Raw genomic sequence first — 18,644 nt, 5'->3', positions numbered from 1 at the left:
CTCATCCTTCTAAATTCCAGTGTATACAAGCCTAGCCGCTCCAGTCTTTCAACATATGACAGTTCCGCCATTCCGGGAATTAACCTAGTAAACCTACGCTGCACGCCCTCAACAGCAAGAATACCCTTCCTCAAATTTGGAGACCAAAACTGCACACAGTACTCCAGGTGTGGTCTCACTAGGGCCTTGTACAACTGCAGAAGGACCTCTTTGCTCCTATACTCAACTCCTCTTGTTATGAAGGCCAACATTCCATTGGCTTTCTTCACTGCCTGCTGTACCTGCATGTTTCCTTTCAGTGACTGGTGCACTAGGACACCCAATCTCATTGTACGTCCCCTTTTCTTAACTTGACACCATTCAGATAATAATCTGCCTTCCTATTCTTACCACCAAAGTGGATAACCTCACACTTATCCACATTAAACCATGCATCTGCCCACTCACGCAACCTGTCCAAGTCACCCTGCAACCTCATAGCATCTTCCTCACAGTTCACACTACCACCCAGCTTTGTATCATCTGCAAATTTGCTAATGGTACTTTTAATCCCTTCATCCAAGTCATTAATGTATATTGTAAATAGCTGCGGTCCCAGCACCGAGCCTTGCGGTACCCCACTAGTCACTGCCTGCCATTCTGAAACGGGCCCATTTATCCTCACTCTTTGCTTTCTGTCTGCTAACCAATTTTCTATCCATGTCAGCACCCTACCCTCAATACCATGTGCTTTAATTTTGCCCACTAATCTCCTATGTGGGACCTTGTCGAAGGCTTTCTGAAAGTCGAGGTACTCCACATCCACCAGCTCTCCCCAGTCAATTTTCCTAGTTACATCCTCAAAAAATTCTAGAAGATTAGTCAAGCATGATTTCCCTTTCATAAATCCATGCTGACTCGGAATGATCCTGTTACTGCTATCCAAATGCTCCGCAATTTCCTCTTCTATAATTGACTCCAGCATCTTCCCCACCACTGATGTCAGACTAACTGGTCTATAATTTCCCGTTTTCTCTCTCCCTCCTTTCTTAAAAAGTGGGATAACATTAGCTACCCTCCAATCCACAGGAACTGATCCTGAATCTATAGAACATTGGAAAATGATCACCAATGCGTCCACAATTTCGAGAGCCACCTCCTTAAGTACCCTGGGATGCAGACCATCAGGCCCTGGGGATTTATCAGCCTTCAGTCCCATCAGTCATCGACCCGAAACGTCACCTATTCCTTTTCTCCGGAAATGCTGCCTGACTCACTAGGTTACTCCAGCATTTTGTGTGTATCTTTGGTGTAAACCAGCATCTGCATTTCCTTCGTACACACTATATACAAAGGGACTTCATAAGTTCATAAGTTCTAGGAGCAGAATAAGGTCATTTGTCCCATCACGTTTACTCCTTCATTCAATCATGGCTGATCTATGTTTCCCTCTCAGCCCCATTCTCCTGCCTTCTCCCCATAACCCTTGACACCCTTACTATTCAAAAATATGTCAACCTACACCTTTAAAAATATCAATTGACGGTCTCCACTACTGTCTGTGGCAATGAATTCCACAGATTCGCCATCCTTTAATGAAATAAATTCCTTCTCATCTCCTTTCCAAAGGTACATCCTTTGGTTCTGAGGCCATGACCTCTGGTCCGAGACACTCCCACTAGTGGAAACATCCTCTCCACATTCACTCTATCCAGGCCTGTCACTATGCAAGAAATATTACTGCACTATGTTCCACAAATATCGTTTGTTGTTGGCAGCTTTCTCCACTAGCGGTTCTGATAGGCTGGCCCACCTCTTTTAAAACAATATCCTAAAAACAAGATTTATTTTTGTCTCAGCTGAGTCAGGTACATTAGCACCATTGTAATAGGGGAGGGAGGAGATTCTGTTACTGGTCTATTTTTAAATAGATCACAAAAGGCAAGCATGTTCTTCTAACTGGAGTGAGATAATTATAGTACTCTGGTCAGAACATGGTTTCCTTCATGCAAGGAACAAAAAGGCACACTCATTGTGTGTTTTGCAAGAACATAATCAAAATTGTTGGACCTATAACACTCATGACGTTGATTCAGATTATTCCCCTTGAAGAGAATACATATTTTTTGCTATTTTCCCTGCCATTGATGTTGAATAATGTTTGCACCTCAAATGATCAGAAAGGTAGAGTGATAAATGGATGATAAAGTCAATATGAAAACTGGGATCTTTTGAACATCTGTCCAACGATCTTTCTCAATTAACATTGAAATTTCAGAGCACAGTGAGGATACAGCAAATAGCAGGTGCAAATGGGGTGAACATCGCCGAATCATCTGTAGGAATAGAAACAAGGGGAAGGAAAGAAAAGTGGCTTAAGGAAGAGAGCAAGATACAGAAAGAAGGTATCACAAAATGCTGGAGTAACTCAGCGGGTCAGGCAGCATCTCTGGAGAGAAGGAATGGGTGACGTTTCGGGTCGAGACCCTTCTTCAAGACTGAAGAAGGGTCTCGACCCGAAACGTCACCCATTCCTTCTCTCCAGAGATGCTGCCTGACCCGCTGAGTTACTCCAGCATTCTGTGACACCTTCGATTTATACCAGCATCTGCAATTATTTTACTAAGAGACAGAAAGGTAAGAAAAATATTGCAAGAGGTGCACAGAAAACGCTGCCTGAAACTTGTGAGTGTTTACCAGCATCTGGGGAAACAGAGAAACAGATTTAATGTTTCAGTTCAAGGGCCTTTTGTCAAAAGTTTGAATTTTTGACAAAAGACCTTAAACCTGAAACATTAACTTTTTTAGACCCCCACACACCCTCTATTCTCACCTATTTCTCCCCTCCACCCCCCCCCCCCCCCCCCCACACACACACACTTTTCCAGCTTTCTTCTCCCCACTTTTCAATCTGATTGAAGAAGGGTCACAACCAGAAACGTCACCTATCGATGTTCTCCAGAGACGCTGCTTGACCTGTTGAGTTACTCCTGCACTTTGAGTCCTTTGGTACATTAATCCTCTTTTTCACACATGCTCCCTGTTCCCTTCCTGGTCTTTTTGTTTATGCAATTTCCAGCATCTACATTTAAAAAAAAAATTTAAATTCTCTTTCCCAGACATATTTTCTTCTTAAATCTAAGGAACAAGTTACTACCTGCAGGACTGACACTTTGTAGTTTTAACCTTTCCATTTCTGGTAACTTGGACGTCGAATGGAATGTCAGGGCTACCAGTCCTATATAGATATTCCGTTCTATTACTGGGATGAATCTCGCAGTTCCACGCCACGCCATGAAGCGAAAAAGATGCACACCTTGGCATGACCATTCAAAGCATCCAGCCAATTATGGTATATTGGAGTTGATTTTCATTGCAAAGTGTTAAATGCTGCACCTAAAGACGGCGTGCATCATTAACTGTGTCTTTCTGGTGTTTTATAAATTCCTTCTGCATATTGGACCAATCTGCTAATTCGAAAGCATTTTTGCCCCTTCACACCCTTGTGAGGTTTCAGGTTGGTTTTCAATCTCTTCTTCGCTGCACGATTCCGAGGGTCAGCTTGTTACACCGTGCATTACAGCGGGGCGCTCGGGGTGGTGATAAAAACCACCCAGAAATTGTGCCATTTCAATTTACGTAAAATCACATAAAAGGGGAATAAATCGGCGTGGCATCTTTTGTTAATAAAGCCGCTCATTGGGCAAACCCAGCCCCCACATGCAAACACTCGCATTTTTATGTAGGCATTAATCAAAAATCACTTATATTAACAACTGGAAAACGATCGCTGGAAATATTGCACCAGATGTTGCCTACACTGGAGGGTTCAGCCACTTTGGATCGATGCCAGTTTTGATTAAAAAATGCATGGCTGTCACAGTGGACGGGATTTCCATGCACCCTGGTTTTACGTTAAGCACCAATGGTCGCCTCTTGTTTTTTTACGAGCGGTGCAGGGGATTTGGGGGCGAGGGAAACACGTATCCCTCCAAATGACAAGCTGGGAATCTCGCCGCTTGTAAGTTCACCCTGTTGTGGTATTCGTGAACCGTGTCTTACCTGCGGCTTCCGAGTTGACTTACCTCCACGAAATAAAAGCAGGGCAGGAGGGTAACGCTCTCCTTGGTCAGCCTAGCCCTCTGCCTTTCTTTGGAAGAAGACATGTTCCGTCCTCAAGGTCCGTCCCTGTCCCTGCCGCCGCCGCCGCCGCCGCCGCCGCCGATTAGTGCAATCGATTGGTCCGATTCTCCCGGCTGCTGCACAAAATCTCTGGACCCGGCTGCTCACAATCCTCAGCAACACCGCCAGTGGCTCGCCAAACCCCGCCGATTCTCCACAAACCAAGTGCCTGTATATTTAGGCGCAAATAACACAATGCAATAAAACTGTAGCTGGCCGCACAGTCAAAGGAGGTTGTCTACACAACGCTACGTTTCTATGGCTTGCCCCATTTCTGCCTTATTGGTGTGTCTCGTTGTATGTGTGTGTCTTTCTCCCCTACAGCGTTAATCTGCTCCAGTGAATTATACGTGCATATGAAATCCCAGTGTTTGACACACACACACACAGGCGCACCACCAGACGTTTCCATTATAATTGCATGTAAACCACCGTGTTAGATTTTTAAAGACCCACTTTACACGCTGGGTATAAATGAGACGGGGCTGCTATCAGCCGCCTGCCTCCCCGATGCCAATGGGTCTTAGTTCATATAAAACAATCTGCAGCTACGGTATCCAGAGGCCAGCTTCCCCAAAACAAGGTGTGAACATTTTCACTCGCCCTTACAACCTCGGCGCTTCGTGCACTCTTTCAAAGGCGAGACACCATTCGGGTTGAGCAAACTAGCTCAACCCATAACCCATGCAAACAGTTCACTCCGTCGCGTTATCAGATATCCTTTACACCCGTTGTAGTAACTATTCTCGCAGTACGCTCCAAACACTGTCAAGCCTTTTCCAAAGCTCCATGTGTGTGATCTGGACTGCCGGCGTAGTTTCATCGTTCAATTACTACCGCCGTGTTTATTTACACTCGCGGGCTCCGGGTCGTTCAATTATTTCAGCGAGTGAGGACAAATCATGGAAACGGGGTTTTTTTAATATAGAAAGAGGGCGTTTGGCCCGTCGAGCCGTTACTAGATGTATTCCGAAGCAATTCAGCTTCCTCGCCCTTGCTCTTAGCCCCGCAAGTCAATGGATATTTTTTTAAGGCAGAGATAGATATATTCGTGATTAGCACGGGTGTCAGGGGTTATGGGGAGAAGGCATGAGATTGGGGCTGAGAGGGATAGATAGGTCAGCCATGGTTGAATGGCGTAGAAGACTTAATGGGCTGAATGGCCTAGCTCTGCTCCTTTCATTTATGAACGTGAAGTTCTTCCTTTCTTAAAACATTCAGCTCCCCTTCGATCGCTACCTCTGCTATCACTGACTGGGAATTCCGAACCCCACCATTCGCTGATTCTGCAATAGCGTGGGGGTATTAATACGTTAAACGCCTTTGGTGTTGGCATGTGTCTATCCTACTCATTGGACTGGACTCCACACGGAGCTAGCGTTGGTGGGCGAGCCAAACCACTTAAAACTCGAAATTGAAATCATTTCCATTGCCTATTCGGGAAATATTCTAAAACATCCCTCAGCCCACATATCACTTATGTATAATGATACTTGTACTGAACTGTATGCAAAAATGAATTTCACTGTACCTCGGTACTTGTCACAAATAAAGTACCATACCATAAAGTACCATACCATAAAGTACCATACCATAAAGTACCATACCATAAAGTACCATACCGTAAAGTACCATACCATAAAGTACTATACCATAAAGTACCATACCATAAAGCACCATACCATAAAGTACTATACCATAAAGTACTATACCATAAAGTACCATACCATAAAGTACCATACCATAAAGTACCATACCATACAGTACCATACCATAAAGTACCACACCATAAAGTACCATACCATAAAGTACCATACCATAAAGTACCATACCATAAAGTACCATACCATAAAGTACCACACCATAAAGTACCATACCATAAAGTACCATACCATAAAGTACCATACCATAAAGTACCACACTTTACGCGTCTGTCAGAAGGTTCAACATGTTGAAGCCAAAATCATATTTATTGCTGGTAAGTTATCAAGGGCAGTCACAGCCATGGAAAGGGACTCCCTATTGCTGTGTCTTTTCTAAGGTCTCATAAGGTTTCTCCACCGAAATGATAAAGGACTGTTGTTTTTTTTCCACTGGGACATCTAATGATTTATTGCCCAAGTTGACCATGCACCCACAATAGGAACAAACTTAATTAAACGAGTCTGTCCTTATTTGTTGTAGCTGGTAGGACACATTGAACAGCGTTGTCTTGTAAACGAAGGTACTTCATTAAATACAAGTAACTCAAAATTTATAGGAACTCGTTGATAAAAATGACTTACGTGTGCTGGAGCAAAGCAGGACATCCCTTACGTCTGTGTATCATAAATCTTCATAGACTCGACTGCCAGTTATTATGAGCCGTTTTAGTATTGGGAGATTGTCTTTTAAAGTCCCAACACACACGCTTTAAAAAAAAAATCCCACATGCCCCCCATTATTCACGTGTCAACGTCCGCAAATAGAACTTGTACTATTTTTGAAGAACCTCAAATGCGAGGTAGTACGATTGGTTCCGGCTGGCGAGACCTGAAAGATTATTAAAGGTTAGTTTCTGCGAGGCTTATCCTCCTCGCACGTTGACAATACTCCTTCCAGAACTAAGCCAAGCAGACGCGCTTGATGTATGAATGAATCGCGTTTGCTCTAGCTTGGTCTTTAAACTATTCACTCGGGCTAGATGTCGTAGTTATAATTGAACAAATAAAACACCAGAAAAGTCTTCTGGAAGAGGAAATCAGCAGTAAAAAGATTGACATGAATTGTAAAACAAAACGTTTTTTTCCCAATGTCTGGACGTTTAGGGCTGGTTCATGTTGGGTGAAGATTGTTAAGACTTTCTACAATTCTATAATTGTGCGAAGTCTTGTGTTTCCCTCTACACTGGGTTAATGAGGTCCATGGAGATTTAGTATTTTCTCGTGAGAGATATCATCTTGTCGCTTTAACGGGAGCATCATTTTTTCCCCTTCTGAGAGTACACACTTGAGGTAGATTAAGTCGGTGTTGTTTCTAAAGTGGTGTTACATATGAATGATTCTGGCGATGCACTTCGCTGAGAAGCGGTGATGAGGCGTTGTAACGTTTCACATATTCTTACTGCTGCTACCCTACCCACTGTACCAGCTGGTGTTTATATCCCTTAACTTCACACCCTCTCTATTTACTTCCGTATTTCTCGCTCTGGTCGTCCGTCATTGCCAAAAGAAGCTAATCGAAACTTCCAAGCATTATTTACATCTTGCGTTCTACTTTCCAGCAAAGTTGCCTGCTATGTTTTCTGTTCAAGGAAACTTGCAGAACACGTTTTGTTTTTTTAGCGAACAACTCTGCAGAAACTCTGCATCCTCGCGGCTTTTAAAGCACAAATTCTGAATTTACAACAAGAAGCTTCTATAATTCCCATTTTATAGTTTCTCGTTTCAATTGGACCTTTACTGTTAAAACATTATTATTATTTTTGCACGGGGAGGGCTGGAGTGTTGTTGACAATGACCCAATTATTATACATTCCTGGTTGCTCTTGAGAAAGTGGTAGTTAAACCCCCCTTGAACCACACTGCGCATCTTCTGGAGAAGGTGCTATTGAGCAACCGTGTGTAGTAGTTGTTCGCATGCTTCTTTCTCAGGTGAGTGTGCTGTGGGAATGATGTGCATTGTGCCTCTTAATGGGGGAAACCATATTGCATCTTTGAAAATAATTTTTCAGCTGTTGGGAGGAGACGGTCGAGGAGGATTCTTGAGATGATCTTCCTTGTGGCGGATAGCAGAAAACCTTCCCTGTTATCACCACATCAATGGTGTCGCAGTTTTTGATGAAGATAATTATAATCACAGTAACGTCCCCTTTCAAGCTCTCCTTTCCCCACATGTGGCAGGCGAAGTGATGAGTTTGGAACAGAACTATTTCTCCCCATTGTATTTTGGTACTTTGGGGTGGGGGGAGGGGATCTGATCTGCAATAGAAGCCGTGCTCTTTTATAGATATTGCATTGCTTTCTTCAACCGCTTGTCAGACCAGGGTGGAGGCCTAGTTTACAGCAGAGAGTATGTCATGGAGGGTAGTCAAAGACATTCACGTTAATGACAAAGTCTAATTGAGGACATCTTTGAAATAGTCCTTCTTGTGGGCACTGACCGGCTCACTTCCTCAGTGAGCTCTCTCCCATTCTTGGCTCTTAGAAGATAGGTCCTTGGGAGTTCAGACTGTAGATGGTCGTAACCGAATTGAAGAATCCCTGCATAATGCGGCTATCTATGAGTTACTGCATCACCTGTGCCTTTTCCACCCACCACCACCTCTGCATTCAGATGCACGTAAATTGATTTTATTTCTATGCATTTTGATCATTATTAATGCTGTAAGATGCCCTTTCAAGCTCTCCTTCCCCCACACGAAGGAGGTGAGGTGATGAGAAACTGAGGTTTTCTTCATGGATGTTACTTTTAGGGCAATAGAGACGGAATGGCCATTCCAATGCTCTTGCTGATTGGCAGTAATAATTTTGGCGGTCAGGATTAGGCTGAATGGGGCTTTCTTTGAGGTGTCTTATGTACTCTCCTTTGCCTTTAATTTTCTTGTGGCATTGTTGCTGCTGTTGGTGTTTTGACAGAGATAACAATGCAGATGTCCATGTAGCTGTCATTAGCTCCAGCGAGGCTCATGTGAAGTGGACACCCTTGATGTTATTTGCTCAGGTAAATAGAGTAATTTAATGTTTAGGTTTATTACTGTAACATGTCCTGAAAATCTTTGTTTGCATGCTCTCTATTCAAATCAGATAATACCGTAGAAGAATACAATCAAGCCAAGCTCAAGTACAATTGGCAGTGCAAAGATGTATACTAGAACCTGGATTGAGTGTTTACCTGAAGGCCTTGTACTGATGTCTCCCTTGTGCTTGACTCGCTGTTCAAGCCATCAAGATGCTGTTTATAAATATTTCACCAGACACAGGAAACTTCTCACGATATGCTCATAAGTGACACCTTGGTTTTCCCTACTCCCTCCTTCCCAATAACACTTTTCCAGAGCTCATTTCTTTTACATCTCTGTTGTTGCAATTGCCAAGGACGAGCAGCTCATGACTCAGATCAAAGACTGCTCAGATGTAGAGTAGAATCCTCTTTGGGGGCCTCATCTGTTGTTGTTAGAGGCGTGTGCAGTGAAGGTAGACTGTGCCAAAGACTGATGGGGCATTCATTAATCAACTGAGAGTAGTCAAGAAAACTGGTTCATTCCTGATGGTGGAACCAATGCCACGGAGACAATGTACTGCTTCCAATCTGCCTTCCAGACGGGCAAAAAGTACAGAAGCTTGAAAGCACGCACCAGAAGGCTCAGTAACAGCTTTTCCCCTCCGCTATCAGGCTTCTGAACAATCCTTCCATAGCTACAGTACTATCTGGTTCACCTCTACCCCACTGTAAACATTGAATTTTGCCCATGGAACTGTTGTGTTACAATACTGAGAAATATATTCTGAACTACCCTTTTCCCCTTTTCCTCTAGCTTTTGTACTTGAGTTTGAGTTGATTGTATTTATATATAGTATAATCTGATCTGATTGGACAGCATGCAAAGCAAAGCTTTTCACTGTACCTCAGTACATGTGACAATATAAACCTAAACATAGATCTAATAAACCATATTCTGGACTTTGACTTATTGATTGATTTCTCACTTTATTCTCACGTGTACTTGGTACAGTCAAATTCTTTGTTTTGTGAACAGTACTCAGGTATGCAAAGAGTCACCATATAAAGGGCGCTGACAAAAGTTACAGAAGTATTCAATGTATTCCTGATGGTCCCCCTTCCTTGTACATAACCATCTGTAATGGAATTACAATTATTGTCCAATGCATTTTTTTTACCTTTAATGCAAACCAATGTCATTATAAACTGTATAAAATGTAGAATTGGCTTGGTGTCCAAACGATTGTTTAACAGATAGGGTTAGATACATTTAATTTGCACAGCATTTCCTATTAGTCAATTATCACAGATGCTGATGAACCAGACTAACTTGAAAATACAAACACATAGTGCTGGGAATACTTAGTTTGCCAGGCAGCATCTGTGAAGTGAGAAATTAAGTTAAATTACAATTAAAACACAAAGTACATGCTACACACCAGAATAAACATTCAACTAAGAAAACCAAGCCCAAACCCAAAGTACTATCTAAACTGAATATACCAACATATGCTCAGGACAATAACCAACTCCATATGCAATAAACAGCTACCAACATGTTAACAACCTAATTATAAGAAAACTGATTGCGTGGATGCAAGTATATCATTGGGGTTATCAAGTGGACATCTCCCTTTACTGGTGTTTCGTTGAGTTAGGCCCACGACACCTTGGGCAGGATCAACTGTTAGTTCTGGCATCAAGAACCCCCCACTCCTGCCCACACCCCCCAGCTCAGCAGGTCAGGCAGCATCCGTGGAGGAAATGGACAGTATTCATCATACATTTTGGGAAGTCTAACATGGGCAGGACCTACACAGTGAATTGTAGGGCTCTGGGGAGTGTTGTAGAGCAGGGAGATCTAGGAGCGAAGGTACATGGTTCCTTGAAGATGGAGTCGCTGGTAGATAGGGTGGTCAAAAAGGCATTTGGCACATTGGCCTTCACCAGTCAGAGCATTGAGTATAGAAGTTGGGAGGTCATGTTACAGTTGTATATGACGTTGGTGAGGCCGCAGTTAGAGCATTGCGTCCAGTTCTGGGCACCATGTTATAGGAAAGATGTTGTCAAGCACGAAAGGGTACCGAGAAGATTTACAAGGATGTTGCCAGGACTAGAGGGTCTGAGCTATAGGGAGAGGTTGAGTAGACTGGGACCCTATTCCTTGGAGCGCAGGAGGATGAGGGTGATCTTATAGAGTATAAAATCATGAGAGGAATAGATCTGGTAGATGCAAAGGGTCTCTGGCCCAGAGTAGGTGGATCGAGGACCAGAGGACATAGGTTTAAGCTGAAGGAAGAAAGATTTAATAGGAATCTGAGGGGTAAATTTTTCACACAAAGGGTGCTGGGTGTATGGAACAAGGTGCCAGAGGAGGTAATTGAGGCAGGGGCTATCCCAACATTTGAGAAACCGTTAGACAGGTACATGGGTTTGCAGGGATATGGACCAAATGCAGGCAGGTGGAACTAGTGTAGCTGGGACATGTTGGCCGGTGTGGGCCAGTTAGGCCAAAGGGCCTGTTTCCCACTGTATCACTCTATGACTGTGACTGTGTGGATTTCATCGGTACTGTAGGTCATAAGTTCATAAGTTATAAGAGGAGAATTAGGCCATTCAGTGCATCAAGTCAACTCTGCCATTCAATCATGGCTGATCTACCTTTCCCTCTCAACCCCATTCTCCTGCCTTGTCACCATAACCCCCGATACCTGTACAAATCAAGAACCATAAAAATATCCATTGACTCCACCTTAAAAATATCCATTGTCTTGGCCTCCACATCCAATGTATTCCACAGATTAACCACCCCCTGACTAAAGATATTCCTCCACATCTCCATTCTGAAGGCATGTCCTTTTACTGTTACAATGCAGTACTGTCATAATACAGTATCATAATGTAATACTGGTATAACTACTGTTATAATACTGATTATTGAGGAGCAGTGCAACCTCTGAATTATGTTTAACTCTTATATGCAGGATGCAGAGGTTGATGTCCAAATTACCGTATCATACCATGTCATCAGACCACTTTGATGTCTGGTAGGGTCCCGACCCAAATAGCATCTGAAGAAGAGTCCCAACCTAAAATATCATCTGTCCATTTCCTCTACAGCTGCTAACAAACCTGCTGAGTTCCTCCAGTACTTTGTGTTTTGTTCGAGATTCTAGCATCTGCAGGTTTAGTCTCTCTCTCTCTTCTCTTTACCACACTAGGGCCCCAATTATCGGCTCCCAGTAATCTTGCTCTTGAAACTCCTCTTGTTCTGATTCCCACTCTCCCTTGAAACTTCCCTGGGTCTGTTTCACATGCTCCCTTGAAATTTAGCAATGCCTTGTTCCTGCACTCTCTTTAAACTTTATTAGACAATAGACAATAGACAATAGGTGCAGGAGGAGGCCATTCGGCCCTTCGAGCCAGCACCGCCATTCAATGTGATCATGGCTGATCATTCTCAATCAGTACCCCGTTCCTGCCTTCTCCCCATAACCCCTGACTCCGTTATCTTTAAGAGCTCTATCCAGCTCTCTCTTGAATGCATTCAGAGAATTGGCCTCCACTGCCTTCTGCCTTATTCAACATTATTGTAACGTCTAGAAATAAGTGGATTAAAAGTGTATTTGAGCATAACATCCAATAATCCAGCACTACCGAAGTCCTGAGAGTGCCAAATTTTTAGTATTTTATTGCATTACATTTCCTCAAAATTCCCGCCTTCTTTCTTTCTCCCCCTCCATCCTATTCCCCCCCCCCCCCCCCCCCATTTTATTCTGGTTCATTGTCATCCCTCAGATCTATGGCCATCTTTTACACAAATTCACATTTAAAATTCTCACCTGTGTCTTACATCTCTATCCCAACACTGAAGCAGCTCTAACCAGTCATAAATGACAGTGATTTATGTAGGAAAATAACTGCAGATGCTGGTACAAATCGAAGGTATCACAAAATGCTGGAGTAATTCAGCGGGTCAGGCAGCATCTCAGGAGAGAAGGAATGGGTGACGTTTCGGTACAGTGATTTAGTTACACAATAACAGAGAGGCCTTCACATTCACTGTTATGATACGGTAAATTAGACATCAATCACTGCGTCCTGAATCTAACAGTTAAACATAATCCAGAGGTTGCACTGCTCCTCAATAATCTGTATTATAACGGTACTGTACCTATGAAATCCACACCAGGATATGATGTACCACTTATCGGATTCAAAATAGTTCTTGGGTTTCAATTACTTCATTTCTTAAGTTCCCTTGTCTCTCCTTGTCCGCATCTCAGCACCATTCAGTGAACTGACAATATTCTGGGAACGAAAAGGCCAAAGATTGATCTGTGAAGATATCGTCAGAACTCATCAGAATTTTAAGCTGGAAAGCTGCAGCAACCAAATAAGTGCTGAAATCCAACTCCTCTGTTGAGCATTTCAAAATACTGCCCACACATTTTTGCATCGCAAATTCCAATTACAACACACGCACTTTAGCATGTGGATCTGAAATTAATGGAAGAGTCTAATTTCATTTTGAGCCCAAGCTACTGACTGTTAAATTTTGTTATTGTTGCTTTGATTTTAGGCCAATCTAACAGATGCAAGCATGGAAGTAGTTTAATTGAGTTGAGAGGCATACATTTTCTATTACAGTTGCATGTGGAAAATGTATTGGATGCAAGTTATATTAAGTTATTCATTTTATTCATGTAATACAGGTAACACGAGAATTAGCAGTATTTATTGCCTATTCTTAACTGTCCCTGCAAAAGAGTCAATAGTCAAGAGAATCGAGAGTGCTTAATTGTGATATATACTAACAACAGAACAATGAAATTCTTATTTGCAGCAGCCTAGCAGGCCTGTAAACACAATACACAGATAATATACAATAACCAAAAAATCAATAAACGAATAACTTAACTAAAAAAGATAGACACAAAAAGCTGGAGTAACTCAACGGGTCAGGCAGCATCTCTGGAGAAAAGGAATAGGTGACTTTTGGGTCAAGACGCTTTTTCAGATTGCAAAAGGGCCCTCGGCACAAAACATCACCTATTTCTTCTCTCCAGAGATGCTGCCTGACCCGTTGAGTTACTCCAGCTTTTTGTGTCTATCTTCGGTGTAAACCAGCATCTGCAGTTCCTTCCGATAAAACGTAAATAAAGAGTTGTACCCTAGACTCAGTGTTGTTCTTGAGTTGATGCTCCTTCCCCAATAAAAGGGACTGCTTCCTGTGCTGACTGTAGAGAGTTTGCACGTTCTCCCTGTGATCACGTGTATTTTCCCCAGATCCTCCTTTTTCCTTCCATATCCCATGTAGGTGGATAGGTTAATTTGCTACTGTAAATTGCTCCCAGGTGCGGGTGAGTGGTAGAATTTAGGGAGATTTGATGGGGTTGTGGGAAGAATAAAAATGGGATCACCATAGGATTTGTCTAAATGGGTGCTTCATAATCAGCATGGACCATTGGGCTGAAGGGTTTGTTTCAGTTCTGCATGACTCAATGACATTATGATTCATCTCGTATAACTAAAGGATTCTTTTATGAGGTAACAGTTGGCTCGTCTGAATAGCTTGCTCGACCATTCCGGAGAGAAATGGAGCAAACGCATTGTTGTAAGAAGGTGTCTCGACCCAAAACATCACCTATTCCTTTTCTCCAGAGATGCTGTTTGACCCGCTGAGTTACTCCAGCATTGAGTGTTTATCTTTGGGTTAAACCAGCATCTGTAGTTCCATCCTGCACGTTGTGTATTTGAAGTCACATTTCAACCAAATAAACATGGTCTTTTTTCTTCCCCACAGTTGTTATTGGTCTAGATGGATTATCCAGCAGTATCATTCGCTCAAATTCTGGTCCAGGCATTTTAAAGCACCCGGAGGAAACCCACATAGACAACAGGAAGAACGTGTAAACTCCACACAGACCGGTGGTGTTTCAGAGATCAGAATCAAACACGGCGCTCCAGCTCTACCAGCTGCGCCACCGTGCAACACTTTGTCCTCAGTACAGCCTCTTAGCAGTGTGAGCTCTCTCCTCTTGGTTATTCAATACAGCACCGGGCGCATCTGGTATTTCCAATCATTCCTAAGTCCTTCGTTTAATCTCTCCCTCCTACTGAAGCCTAAACAAGGCAAGGTCCCTCAAGGGAAAACAGTTGCTATGAAATAATATTCAGATGGGTCTGGAGCAACACTCCTGTGTTACTGTGTTTTTTTCTAGCATGTTCCTGAGGTTTATATAATAAATTTATGAGACCATTTACATTGTCTTTTGTCACTGAAATAATACCTTTTCGTTTCTATAAATAGCCAGAGGTGTGCACTAACTCCTTGCTATTTTGTTCAGTTTAATTATCCTCACTTTTCTAACCTATGCATTATCTATAAAGAGAAGCTTTAGTAAGATTGGTTGGTGGTTGGAGAAGGGAAAGTATAATTTATTTATTACAGGGTATATTCCACAATCATTAAATATTGATTTATATAGGTGGTTTTCTTTTCAGAGTTTCACTGTAATATATTGGGTCTCCAAGGTTTTCACAGATAGACCAGCACAGCACGAACCTATTCAAAAGAAGGCAGTGGCATTTCCACAGAACTATTCAAATAATAAACCCTCACCAGTGTTATTTCATGGGAAATTATAATTTTGAACAGGAGTAGGCCACTCGGCCTCTCAAATCTGCCTCCTTATTCATATGTTCATTTCTGCTCTGTTTAGTGTAGTTCAGAGATACAGCGCGGAAACAGGCCCTTCGGCCCACTGGCTCAGTCCCGACCAGCGATCCCCGCACCCGAACACTACCCCACACACATTAGGGACAACTTTATATTTATACCAAGCCAATTGACCTACAAACCTATACATCTTTGGAGTGTGGCAGGAAACCAAAGATTTTGGAGAAAACCAACGCAGGTCATGGGGTGAAGGTACAAACTCCATACAGACAAACACCTGTAGTCAGGATCGAAACCGGCTCTCCGACGCTGTAAGGCAGCGGCTCTACCGCTACGCTACCATGCCGCCCTGTTCCAGCCATGAATTCTCCCTTCAATATTTCCATGCTTACATATTTGATCAGAAATCTTTGGTATTTGGAGGAATGAGGGGTGATCTTACTGAAACATCTCACCCTTAAGGGGCCTGATAGGGTCCAGACCGACCTGTAGATAAGTGCCGATGTGCGTTCCATCAAGAAAGATGGGCATGTGTTGAGGGTATGGATGTGTTGCAGATGAGCAGGCAACTTGGAAAATTCATCACCTGTGACTGAGTAAAACATTTTTGAAATGATTTACCAGTTTAAACACAGTTTTAAGGATATCTCTGGATCAATCCTTCTTGGTTCATTTTTTTAAGCACTGAAAAGAAAAGAAGGTGGCACAGCGGTAGAGCTGCTGCCTTACAGCGCTTACAGCTCCAGAGACCCGGGTTTGATCCTGGTTACGGGTGCTTGTCTGTATTGAGTTTGTACGTTCTCCCCGTGACCGCCTGGGTTTTCTCCAAGATTTTCCGTTTCCGCCCACACTCCGAAGACGTACAGGTTTGTAGGTTAATTGGCTTGGTATAAATGAAAATTGTCCCTAGTGCAGGACCACTGTTAGTCTGTGGCAACCGCTGGCCAATGCAGGCTCGGTGGGCTGAAGGGCCTGTTTCTAAACTAAACTAAACTAAAACTAAAAATTAAAAAAGCTGAAGGATCACCCATGCCGCGATGGTTGTGACTTCTTTGACCTGCTGACTTGCAACAAACCCAGAAAATAAACTTTTTAAAGGTAATTTAGTTTAATTTCTGCTTTCTTGAGGTTAAAGTCACAGAACAGTAGAACTGGTGAGTGTTTAGTTTCAGACTGAGCATCTGAAACTGCTTGGAGACAATATCACTTGATATTTCTCTGACAATCAACAATTAATGATCCTTTTGCTTTAATTGAGTGGGAGTTATTGTAAGTTAGCAGGCAGACCCCTCTGTTGAAGGGTGGGTAGTAAGATTGAACTAAAAGCTGGCAATAGAATCAGGTCTTATATTAATATAAAGGACTAGACCAAGTGGACCCGTTGGGCCCAAACCTCTCCTGCATTGGTACAGCACCCTTTCCTCCCCTCCTCCCCCTCCTCCCCCATCCACCCTCCTCCACTCCTCCCACTCCTCCCCTCCCCCCCTCCCCCTCCCTCCTCTCCTCCCCCCTCCCCCTCCCTCCTCTCCTCCCCCCTCCCCCTCCCTCCTCTCCTCCCCCTCCCTCCCCCTTACCCTCCCACCCTTACCCTCCCCCCCTTACCCTCCCCCCCACTCCACCCCCCTCAACCCCCTTATCCTCCCTCCTCCCCCCTCCCTCCACCCCCCTCCCTCCCTCCAACCCCATCCCTCCCTAGGAGATAGATTTAAACCTTAAAATGTGAATAACTTAAAAAATATAACACCGATTTCAATGAAACTTCTTCCATTAGCACCAAAGGAATGACCATGAATAAGGTGGGCCTAAAATTATCGTGTTATTGTGTACCCTTTTGGCTGTAGTTCAGGGACAAACAAACAAACAAACGAGGGTTTTAGTATTTTGATGCACCAGCATTCAGGCAGCAGTGAGCTATGGAGCAAGAAACTAGAGAGAGATTATTCTGTTTAAATCGAGTAAAATTATCCATTAGAGTTGGAGCAGGATCACAGATTTGTTAATTAGTGTCATTACATCACATTAATGTTTTGCTGACGGAACTGAGTTACTCTAGTTATTCTCTTCGCTTTGCATAGCTTACACATTATCAATTAAATAATCTATTATTATAATTGTCTATCAAGCTTGTTCCATTTAAATGTCTTTGGACTCTCTCTTTGGCAGTAGGATTAATGATGCTCAGTTACGAAGGATTTTGTGGGATGTATTCACCTGTTCCAACTTCTTGACCTCAATTCATCAATTCTGAGATCTGTATCACCTTTGCTTCAAATCCAATCTTATTCTGCAGTTGAACAGCCCATTCACTTCAAGGCCTATCTATTTTGCTGACATATAATCAGGCGACATCCGGCATCTACTCCCAAGCATATTTTGGCTCCCAATCCAGAGCTGAGACCTTTGATTAATTTACTTTAGTTTAGAGATACAGCGCGGAAACAGGCCGACCCTTCGGCCCACCGAGTCCGTGCAGACCAGTGATCCCCACACACTACACACACTGGGAACAATTTACAATTTTACCAAAGCCAATTAACCTACAAACCTGTACGTCTTTGGAGTGTGGGAGAAAACCCATGCAGGTCATGGGGAAAACGTACAAACTCCATACAGACAGCACCCATAGTCAGGATATAACCCAGATCTCTGGCGCTATAAGGCAGCACCTCCAGCGCTGCACCACCATGCCACCCAACTCCAAGGTCCTTTCTTTTCCCTTGTTTCTCTCCATCCCCCACCCACCCCCCTCACCCACCCCGCTCCCTCTGTCGCTATCTTGCTGCTTTTCTTTTCCCTGCCCTCTGGTGTTCTGTGACCACAAAACAAAATTATTCAGCACTCAATATTGTCCCTCCCATTCAGCTATTATGCCGGCCTTAATCCTCCACTGGACTATCTCATGACTTCCTTTGCGTTCTTCAAATCAGCCTCGCAGTGGTCACCACTGCCTTACACTGAGCAATTCAGAGTGTCGCTGAGGATCCTTCATTGCTTCTACTCTGGGGCTGTAGAGAGCATCCTGTCCGGCAACATTACAGTCTGGTTTGGGAACAGCTCTGCCCAGGACAGGATGGCCCTGCAGAGAGTAGTGCGTTCGGCA

At 43.3% G+C, this 18,644-nt stretch overlaps 1 protein-coding gene and 1 long non-coding RNA gene across 4 annotated transcripts in view; one reads left to right on the top strand and one right to left on the bottom strand.

Annotated features, from left to right (window-relative positions):
- plppr4a (phospholipid phosphatase related 4a) overlaps window positions 1–6,678 on the bottom strand; it is a 77,185-nt gene extending 70,507 nt beyond the window's left edge. The window contains exons 1-2 of one of the 3 annotated variants that reach the window (XM_078408291.1): window positions 6,447–6,678; window positions 4,065–4,330 (exon numbers count right to left, since the gene is read on the bottom strand). In XM_078408291.1, the coding sequence (XP_078264417.1) occupies window positions 4,065–4,145 (81 nt within the window). In that variant the 5' untranslated portion in view covers window positions 4,146–4,330; window positions 6,447–6,678. Of the gene's footprint in view, window positions 1–4,064; window positions 5,009–6,446 lie in introns of those variants that run through there. The other 2 variants (XM_078408290.1, XM_078408289.1) reach the window with 2 other exon arrangements.
- Window positions 6,653–15,092, top strand: LOC144598310 (uncharacterized). The gene is made up of 3 exons (XR_013547850.1): window positions 6,653–6,710; window positions 8,778–8,862; window positions 14,669–15,092. It is a non-coding gene; the product is annotated as an uncharacterized LOC144598310 (long non-coding RNA).
- Window positions 15,093–18,644: the final 3,552 nt, after the last annotated feature.

This window comes from Rhinoraja longicauda, chromosome 11 (genome assembly GCF_053455715.1).
Source record: "Rhinoraja longicauda isolate Sanriku21f chromosome 11, sRhiLon1.1, whole genome shotgun sequence".
In the NCBI taxonomy this organism is placed as follows: domain Eukaryota; kingdom Metazoa; phylum Chordata; class Chondrichthyes; order Rajiformes; family Arhynchobatidae; genus Rhinoraja; species Rhinoraja longicauda.
This window is presented reverse-complemented; position numbering and strand designations above follow the sequence as displayed.